The sequence below is a fragment of the Idiotropiscis lumnitzeri genome, chromosome 7 (assembly GCF_059441095.1).
Source record: "Idiotropiscis lumnitzeri isolate Australia: NSW breed Sydney's pygmy pipehorse chromosome 7, RoL_Ilum_1.0, whole genome shotgun sequence".
NCBI lineage: Eukaryota > Metazoa > Chordata > Actinopteri > Syngnathiformes > Syngnathidae > Idiotropiscis > Idiotropiscis lumnitzeri.
In genome coordinates this window covers 12,871,809-12,881,803 of record NC_142397.1, presented here as the reverse complement: position 1 = coordinate 12,881,803, position 9,995 = coordinate 12,871,809, and the positions used below count along the sequence as shown (strand labels likewise).

The window sequence follows — 9,995 nt, the reverse complement described above, 5'->3', positions numbered from 1 at the left end:
GTACCAAATCATTTAAATTTATGTTAATTTCAGTGTGAAACATTATCTTGGTTGTCAATAGTTTTCGGTCAAGTCATGGAGCAAACTGAATTTGTGAGCCAACGTTGCACTGTATATAAAAATTGGTATACCTGATTGTGTAAGTGCAGTTCACTAAAAATCCACTGATGCAGTCATCGGTGAGTACATTAGATACACGTGTGCAATCTAATTACGTGAACTATATTATTAATTGTTCTCTTAATATGAAAAATACTCACATGGATTTTTACAATCAGAGAAGTATTAAATTAGCGAGATGTTTCTTACTGTGGTTGTTTTTAGTGCTGTAGAACAGCACTTTATCTTACTGAGAGCTGTTTCTAAAAAAAAGTCAAGGAATTTAGCTATAATATCAAGAGAGTGGGAAAATGATTGAAACTCCACTATAATATGATGGATGGTACAATTAAACTCTTGGCTAGAGCTCCTTTATTGGGTCTCATTAGTTTGCGCATGTTTTCTTAATGTGGCCCTTGAGTGAGACTGAACACTCAATTGAAAAATACAGTTCAAGCAAATACATGACTTTTAGCAGCAGACGCTTGTTTTACTCTTTATTTTGACTTGTCCAATTTCTCTTGCACTTGCAGTAAGTCTAAATGACGTCATAACTTCACAGACATCTCAAGACACCTTCAGTTTTCCCCTCTTCTCAGGGCCTCAGCAGTATATCTTTGCTGCCGCTCTCTTTCTCCCTCTCTTTATTGTTTATTCCATTCAGTCATCTCTTTTTTTTAAGTTTCTATCTCACAACAGAACAAAGCGGAAGTGCGGCAGACATTTTGGTGACAAAGCACCGGGGAATGCTGGAATGATTATGGAGAAAAGAGGGCTAGGAGGAAGCTGTGGAGCTTTTTTGGAAAAGGAGACTTGAGTTCTCATTGCTGGATGCGACGCAGTGACTGCACCTGGAATGATTGAGCATGGGAGCCCCATTCTCTGTAGTGTTTGTACTCGCCACCATGGCGATCACACTCCAGAATGTACTGGTAACCACGGTAACCAGGGAACTGGTAGCACACCCAGCTGTAACAAGAGCAGAGGCGATGCTGATTATGGAAAAAGTGTAACTTTGATTTTGACTTCCCGTCCCAATCGTGTAAATCATTATCTTTACAAATGTACACAACTTACGCGCCACTCTGAACTTGCATGGATCCAATCTCATTGGTTCCCCAGCCCATAGCCTGCAGTGATGGGTAGTCATCGTTTATCTCCCACTGGCGTCCCATAAAGTTTTCTTTCTCAAACACCACCATCTTGGACTCCTTTTGATTCTGTAGGAAGTCCATTCTATATTAGTGAACACTGGTGCCCGTTATTTTTAGCGTCAGTCATTCAACTCTAATGATAAGTGAGTCAGACTGTGTGCTTTATGAACTCTGAATAATTTCCTCAGAAAGACTCACAGCAGAGCAGATGGGGCGGAAGGACATCATCCTCTCAGTGTGATAGGCGTTGCTGCCACTCCATGACTCCCAGTGAGGGTACTCTCCTCTCTCCAAAACGAACTGCTGTCCACAGAAGCTGGAGTGTTCATATCCTATCCAGCTATTCCACACATGCAATGTCAAACAGTTAAAGACTTTTGGGGACTGACAGAACATCATCACGTGGTGAATGGGTTGCTTGTGGAAGGTTATTGACACTTACTTTCAGAAAACCAGCATGTTAGTCATTCACTATCCTTCATCTATTTTGTGCATTGTCAATTATCCTCTGTCAATCAGAGGATAAAAGACAATGAGGATTGGACCGTCAATTGAATAAGCAGTGAGCAGAACAGTGGTGTGGATTGACAGATCATCTGGTATGTCATACACAATTATCCAATTTCAATTGCTCAGAAAAAAAATATTTATTCACCATGAATATTGTATGTCATCTATCTATGATAGCAATATATAGTGAAAGGCAAACCAATGAAATTCTCTTCCACTAGTTGGGAAAAAAAAGCACAATGAATTGTGTAGCGATCATTATTTAAATCTGTAGATTTTTGGTGGGTGGTGTGCCATGGGACTTTGCTGATATAAAAAGCCTGCATAGGCTCTATGAAAATTGGGAAAGCCTTACCGGCTTTCGCCTATATGTGTAAGAGTACATAAATAATAAACCTCCTTAAAACATGTTGCTACAGTTTATACTGCCCGTGTGCCTTACTGCGATTTGCACTGAATTATTTAGTCTTGTTTAGTATAGTCTTTATTTTGTTAATAGTAAAAGACAAACTCGGACTTGCATCCCAATTTTGTTTTGTACTGAAGTTGAGAAGTTAAAAATACTTTACTTGAAAAGATTTTAAAAGAACCCCCTGTGAAAGTTTAAATTGTCGCTTCATTGTATCTGATGTTTTCAATGATCTACATTTATTATTTTAGTGATTCTTTCCGGTTCCACTACAGAGAGCCTGCATACCACTAGTGATAGTCGTACCAAACTGTGAGAATCACTGATATGTCCTATTCATGACTTACGCTCCGCACTCCACCTTCAGGGAGCGGATGTTATCAGTGCCAGATTCCATGATGTTCTGGCAGGAGGTGGTAAACTCCAGACGCTTTCCCTGGAAATTCTCCTGGTCATAAACTGTGATCTAGAGTGGACATAAAAGCGTGCATATGCACATGACACACACTGATTGACGTGTATATGCATGATTGACGTCATCAGCCCAAGCAGTACATACTAGAGATCAACGTTTGTAAGTAATCGTTCATCTAATGAGGTAATACTCACCTTCCATGGTCCCTGTGGGTTGGGATTATTCTGAGCCATGATATTATGTTGATTTACCTTCAGATCGGAGAGATGGAGAAATCAAGTGTATGCTGCTGATTTTCATTTATAATATCTTTGAAAGCCACATTTCGGGAACCATATAGATGTCAAACTAGAGCAAGCATAACTCATATTTACATTTATATTCAAGAAACTGTTTTTGCACTGCAGATGCAACTGTGCCATTCATTCTACACAATTTAATGGGGTCCAATGGGGAAGCCGTAAACAGATTGCCTTTACAAAGATAATGAACATTTTCAATTGCACCGAGGTGTTCATTTAACACTACTACACTCCTAACTACTGAACTGGAACTCATCCAATTGAACAAGTGCAGCTAATGCTACGGCCAGCGAGCTTGGTAGTTATGTCTTTTGGTCCATATTGGGTTTGCAACACTCAATTGTTGTATGTCCTCCCTGTGGCTCGTCAGTGTGTGGTTGGACCTCACGTATACATTTATGTGTCTCAGCACAAACAGAAAAGGCAAGGGACACTCAAATGTAAAGTGACAATGCTCTGCAATAGGCTGAATAGAATGGCAGCTTACCTGACCAGGCTGCAAAGAATAGCTGCGCAGTGTTCACAAGGGGGGCTCCACAATAATGCCGTTCTGACCCCAGAGCATATGGGACTATTTATACTTGGTGGTGCTGAAAAGTAACAGGGCTTGTGAGTCCGGACTGCAGTCAGCACATTGCTGCTCACGCCATTGTTCGACACTGAGCTGCTGGCTTTTAATGTGCCACAGTGGAACCAGATGAAGGGCAACATGCCCAGTGCAGATAAGCACAAGTTGCAAAAGAAAAGCAGAACAAACACATCGATCAGAACACTAAATCAAGCAAGTCTTCCGAGTGGAAAGGGAAAATACTAGGAAATAAAGACAGATGTGATCATTTATTCGCTGAGATTTAAGGCTTTAATATGCTCATAAACACGTTAAATTTATAGCAAAAGTAAGTACTTACAGATTTTTGTCCATCTCTCCTCCATGTTCATCCACATCAAGCTCATATTACTGCTTTCACCGCTTCTCTAACTGCTTTGTGCAAACATGCTCAGTAATGCCCATGCACTGTCATTGACAAAGGTGCGTTCAATCACACATGCAAGGCACACAAAGAAATACACTTACCTACACACAACTATTTACAAGCACTGAACCTGACCATGTCATCTGCCTTGGTGTCGTAAATTACTCGCGTAAACATATTTGGGCTTTCCTAAGGCCGGATATTCACTTTCATTATGAATAAAAGGCATGTTTCTAAATCCAGGACAAATGTGCATGTTGATATTTTTTGCAGGATTTAAGTAAAGATTGTTCAAAGAGAATTAATTTTACTCTTCAACGACCACAACAAATATTACCACAAAGTTGTCACACCAAGGTTTCATACACCACTCAAGCTAAACGTTTCATACTGTAGAACAGTAAGGTATACCTTAAAGGGGAAGTCAACCCAAAAATGTTCCTTATTAATAATAAATTCTATACAGCCTCACGACCAATCACGGCTCAACTTGCGAGCATTGAATGACCAAACTCTGAAAACAGACATACTGCAATTGGTCATTACCTGAGCCCTGAGCGACTGTGATGTCATTTTCAGTCGACAGCATAGGTCAAATGGCCACCCCCGAGATGTAAAAAATACGGCCGGATTTTAATGCTTAACTCATATTCCGCAAACAATATTAATCTGCATGTCACGTTTAGACTAGTGGGTCTGCATAGAACATTTTATTTTAAAGATTTTTGTCTTGACTTCTCCTTTATGATTCATGTTGAATAACTTAATGATTTCAGAAGGAAACCCTTTATAGTTTTATAGTCACATGAAATTAAGTCTTGTATTATGCGTGAGTAGCGATAATTCAAACTACTACTGTGACAGGACTTCTCTTAATACTGTATATTGTGGCATTAGAATACGAAGGGTTGCGTCATTCAGCATAGTTGCACAGGAAAAACTGGTTTGATGTATGCGCAAACACTTTGGTTGCATGGTACGACATTTATTATTCAGTAATTGCAAGCATCTTGTGCAGATTACCTCAATCCGTAGTGGCTCAAAATTGTAACATAACCGTAAATTAAATCACGGTTTTAATATTTTGATGCAAAATCCTTCGCAGTTGATAAGCGCCTGAGGTGGAAGTACCTTAGATAATATTTGCCATTGGATGAACTGCTCCAACTGGTTTGAAAAGTGCCATCTCAAGACTACAAGTTATTACTCCTTTATCAAACGTTTGAAACAATTTCAATCTTCAGAACTCTGTTTTGGTCTTTCATCCTGGTACAGTGTCAAATGTTGGAAACCTTCTGTAAAACAATGAAAAGGCTTAAGGAATCAATGAAATCATTTAAAAAGTTTCAAATTCATGACAACACGTACTTTTGGGATTACTTCCTTTGGCAAAAAAGACTACAGTATCTTTTTGACAAGTCACATCAGCTCTATGTTTATAACTGGAAAAAATTAAAAATAAATACATTTAAAAAAAAGAACAAATTGGACACTGTACAAACTGAAACACGGAGGAGACTTGCAGAGTATAATGATATTCCCTGGATAAGCAAGACCTTCTGGAGTAAAATGTTATGCCCACAGTGCCAGAAATCTGGTCATTGGTCCTCCAGCAAGATAATGACCCAAATTACAACAAAATAAACCAGACATTGAACTATTCTGCGAAGCCCTGCTCCAAAATCTGAAAGTATGTAGTCTAAAAAAGGCATTCTTCAAAGCTGGACCATAATTTTAAATACTTCTGTTGGATGCAACGGTTGATTTTTAATGTGTTGATAGTTTTCATACACTTATATAACATACATATCATACTTAGGCCTCAAAAGCTTGGTGAAGAGGACGTTGCAAGGGCTGCTAAAAGATGCTGAATACTACTATGTATGAGTGCTTGTGTGTGCGTGCGTGTCTAGGTGTGTGTGAGCGTGTATTTAACAATATGCTGATGACAGAGAATGGCCCCACTTCCAACAATAGGGCTATACACAAAACAGTCAGCCAAGTCAGCACGACTTGTCTAAGCATCATGACCTCTGAACTCCCATTCTGTGTTCCAAAACAGTCATCAGCCAATGAGAAGTCAGAAATCTCTCTCTGTACTATCTTACTGGACGTAAATGTATATATACATGCCCGATTGCTACCTCAGTACCTGTTACTGTCTCTAAAGATCGACCCATTTCAGGCTGCTTGTGTAAAAGTAAGTCTTCAATATAAACTGCAGATGATAGAGCGACGAGGTTGTTGTTTTTCCTGTGTGTTGATTCTCCTCACGGGCACTGATGAGCAGATGGAACATTGACATAAAATGCAGCAGGGTGTGATTTATTTCTTCGTTTACTATTCAGCAGCTCACTGGGGATGTAAAAGTGACAAAGAAAAAGATCGAAGGCTGCATCTCATTTTAATTGCTCTTTTTAATGAAATGCGGCTATTTTACATTTGTGGGCTTTTTGGCAAATGGGCTTTCTCTCACAGGACAAATTCTGGGGATATAACTGGAAACTGAGGTCTATTAGATTGTAATGTTCATTTAACTGGATATTAAGTTGAAAGTACCTTGTCATGTCAAATTATGGGTGTGATTGATTTAGCTTTTAAACAGTGGAAGTGTACAATCAACACTCTTAACATGTCTAATGGTGTGTTTTATCTTGTTTCTCTGTAGATCTGACGATGTCTCACTCAGGCGCTCAAGGTAGCATTGGCAGCCACTCTGCCATGGGGCTGCGAAATCATAAGGTACTAAAACTACACAAATGAGGTTAGTGAGCAGCCATATTATTTGAAATTGATGAAATTGATATACTTTCCCCTAGATTTACCTCTATGAATTTGAGAACTTCCAAGGCCATAAAATGGACCTTGTCGCAGAGTGCCGCAATTTATGCGAAAAGGGTTTAGAAAGAATCGGCTCCATCCGGGTAGAGAATGGGCCGTAAGTCATGAATCCCACACTTCCATCAGTGTGCAGTATCTCTGATGGTGCGATAAATGTGAGATGTTTCTGTGTTTGTGTGCATGCATGCGTGCGTGCGTGTGTGTGTGTGTGTGTGTGTGTCATTGCAGCTGGGTGGGCTTTGAGCAGCAGAACATGACCGGTGAGATGTTCATGCTGGAAAAAGGTGAATACCCAAGATGGGACACCTGGTCCAACAGCCATAGGTGTGACCGTCTCATGTCAATAAGACCAGTGAAAATGGTACGTTTTTTATCATCAATATTCACGTTAGGAAACGGACGCGTGACTATAGGCTAGGGATGTGCATCACTACCCGGAGGCCGATCAAAAATTGATCTTTTACACACTGACGATCATACAATACATCACAAATTTGACCACAGGCTGTTTCGTTGATGCAGAGAGTCCCATGGGAAATAACTTGAAATAAATTCCTAACCCTAAAGCTGCTGCTATCAAAAAGCATTCCGTTGCTGTACCGACAACATTTTAAGTAATATTTTAGCAGTAAAATGTCATAAAATTGTCCCCAAAAAAATAAAGCCAACCAAGTGTTAGTGACGCTTCGCAGGCATTTACTGCATGGAATTAATTTCCAAATGTTGTTTGTTGACAAGCTGCTGTGGTCATTTTCTTACTGCGAGTGTTCCAGTATTGCAATACATTCATTTATGTGGTTGGTTCTACGGTTATCACTGGCTGATGACCAGTCTGAGTTGCTCACCTAAAATTAGCTGAGAGAAGTTGTTATGCGAGCACGACAGAAATGATTTTTGTGTGATGTGACTATATGCTTCACATAGCCAACAAAGAAAAAGAAGCAAGAAAAAGAAACTTATTTTCCCCTTCTGTAGTTATGTGCATTATACACAGGAACTATGCAAATTTGTCAATTTGACATTTATTGCTGCTAATCTCGCAAAAGTTATTTCTACATTTAATGACGGTATGCAGAATAATAAACAGCAACTAATTTTAAAAGTATCATTTGTAGGACCCCCAGGACCACAAGATTTGCCTGTTCGAGTGCACAAATTTCGAAGGCCGCAAGATGGAGGTGTGTGATGAGGATATTCCAAGCTTGTGGTCTTACGGGTTCCAGGACCGCGTCGCTAGCGTTCAAGTCACTGGTGGAACGTAAGTATTTTCCTTTTGCTCTGCAAAAGCTTTGGAAGGATCTATCTAACCATGAGAAACTGGGAGTGTCAAACAAGTGACACACGTGATATCAGTGAATTGTCTGACATGTAAACTTTGGACACCTAGTCGATACACATGATTGGGATCGAAACATATTAAAAATGTCTACATTTTAGTTGTATGCAAAGAACACAATCAAAAATCAATGTCAGGTCGATAATGAGTCTTAATATCTGATCTATATCTTTGCCGCTGTAACACCTCAAATTTCCCCATTGTGGGACTAATAAAGGACATCTTTATCTTTATCTTTATCTTTATCTTTAATAGCACAAGGGGTCAACAAATACATCAAATAATTTAAGAACAAAAAATAAATAAGCCATAAAAATGAAAATGTGTGAGGTGTTTCTATTATATTTTCCATTACAAACTACAAACACAAAATGGGCTGATTGGTGATTGTATTCTGTTAGTATATTTGTGATTTATGCCCTCTTCTTCACAGGTGGGTAGCCTACCAGTACCCTGGCTACCGTGGTTTCCAGTATGTCATGGAAATTGGCTCTTTCAAGCACTGGAATGAGTGGGGAGCCCACCACCCCCAGATCCAATCCATCCGTCGGGTGAAAGACATGCAGACACACCGCAGAGGCTGCTTTGAGTTGAATGCCTAGAGCCGGTCAGGCTTTGGGCAAAGTTGACACTGACCGCTTTCCTGCACAAAGAACATTTCTTCTGAATATTGTTACATATTTTGTCAGCACAGTTTGAGAGTAAATAAGATTTCCACCTTTGCTTTACTACTGGCAAAGTGCAGTAGGTAGCAATGCTCTCTTGTCTCCAGACCTCATATGGATGATAACAGGATTTATCATGTTTCCTTGGTAGCAAGGAGTTTGTGTTTTCTTTCATTTAATTTCACTTCATCATACGCGTTTCTAGAACAATGATGCCAATCAGCCTGCATGACAAAACAGTCTCTCGTAGGATAAAGTTAGGTCATGATCATTCCACAAAATGTATAACCATGGACAGCTCTCAGATCTGCGCATGTTGCCCTGCAGTAGATATCTTCTCAGAAAAACACACAGGACCTCTGGTGGCTGTGCAGGGCTGTGCCTTTTGTAGACATTTTTGGGCTGGTCCACTTGAGCACTTCTTAAGGCCCGCTAAGGAGAATTACATTTCCACCTTCTCAGGGATGCTGGCGTCTGGAACTTTCCAGTGGAAGAAAAGACAAATTAAAAGCAAATAGTGCAAATTTTGTCACACTGACAAACTTCTGCTTCTTGTTGTGTACTTTCTTGTTTTGCATTTCTTTGAACTGTATAGTAGGAAAATGTTATGCATTTGTAGAGCAATATATTAATATTTGTTGAAATAGCTTGACTTATAGACGTGATTGAAGGCACCCTCAAATATTTTGACAAACATTGCCTGCAGCGTGGAAAGCTGTCTGCCACTTATTCAAAGACATGTATGGAAAAAAGTGTTGGCAAATATTTTGAGCATCTTAAAATGATTATTTTCAGTTCAGGTTATAGGCCGGTTGGGATAGGCTACATCTTCCCCAAGAGACCACCATTAGATTTGTTGTTTTGCAAAACTAAAATGACCACATATAGAATGCAAACCATCTGAATTTGGCTGGACTGTTAACACTAGTAAATATAATATATATATATATATATATATATATATATTGTCAATGCAACATTTATTGATATATATTTTTTAATGGTGAATGATAGGCTGGCAGTGCAGTTATAATTGTGAGAGGTGAATGTTTCCATTGATACCAAGGTGACTCAAAAGGTAGAAACAAGTTCTTGTATCTACACTTTTATCCAGATTCTCCCCAACAAGAGTCAGTCAAAGCTCAATTCTCGCCGGAATTATGATTTTTATTCTAATCGTTCTATATACATGGCCAAGAAGTGTATTTCATACAAATATTTACCGTAATTATTATTTTAGTGAAAAAGTAAAGGGAGAATTATTTGTATTGGAATAATATTTGCATGAGA

At 39.2% G+C, this 9,995-nt stretch overlaps 2 protein-coding genes across 2 annotated transcripts; one reads left to right on the top strand and one right to left on the bottom strand.

The window, feature by feature from the left end:
• Positions 1–433: 433 nt before the first annotated feature.
• cryba1a (crystallin, beta A1a) lies at positions 434–3,497 on the bottom strand. The gene is made up of 6 exons (XM_088301197.1): positions 3,377–3,497; positions 2,782–2,838; positions 2,520–2,638; positions 1,452–1,593; positions 1,177–1,319; positions 434–1,068 (listed from the first exon to the last, which is right to left on the bottom strand). The coding sequence occupies exons 2-6, from the start codon at positions 2,818–2,820 to the stop codon at positions 921–923; spliced, it is 591 nt and encodes a 196-aa protein (XP_088157323.1). The 5' UTR covers positions 2,821–2,838; positions 3,377–3,497; the 3' UTR covers positions 434–920.
• Positions 3,498–6,026: 2,529 nt separating this feature from the next.
• crybb1l3 (crystallin, beta B1, like 3) lies at positions 6,027–9,241 on the top strand. The gene is made up of 6 exons (XM_088300487.1): positions 6,027–6,063; positions 6,532–6,605; positions 6,683–6,801; positions 6,933–7,065; positions 7,820–7,962; positions 8,474–9,241. Exons 2-6 carry the CDS (start codon positions 6,540–6,542, stop codon positions 8,640–8,642), a joined length of 630 nt encoding a protein of 209 aa, XP_088156613.1. The 5' UTR covers positions 6,027–6,063; positions 6,532–6,539; the 3' UTR covers positions 8,643–9,241.
• Positions 9,242–9,995: the final 754 nt, after the last annotated feature.

Coding starts and splice junctions, on each gene's coding strand:
- crybb1l3 (XM_088300487.1), top strand. CDS start 6,540: ATGTCTCACTCAGGCGCTCAAGGTAGCATTGGCAGCCACTCTGCCATG. Junction 6,606..6,682: donor TGGGGCTGCGAAATCATAAG/GTACTAAAACTA, acceptor ACTTTCCCCTAG/ATTTACCTCTATGAATTTGA. Junction 7,963..8,473: donor GTTCAAGTCACTGGTGGAAC/GTAAGTATTTTC, acceptor TCTTCTTCACAG/GTGGGTAGCCTACCAGTACC.
- cryba1a (XM_088301197.1), bottom strand. CDS start 2,820: ATGGCTCAGAATAATCCCAACCCACAGGGACCATGGAAG. Junction 2,639..2,781: donor ACCCACAGGGACCATGGAAG/GTGAGTATTACC, acceptor TGTCCACTCTAG/ATCACAGTTTATGACCAGGA. Junction 1,594..2,519: donor CTGAAGGTGGAGTGCGGAGC/GTAAGTCATGAA, acceptor TGTGTGGAATAG/CTGGATAGGATATGAACACT.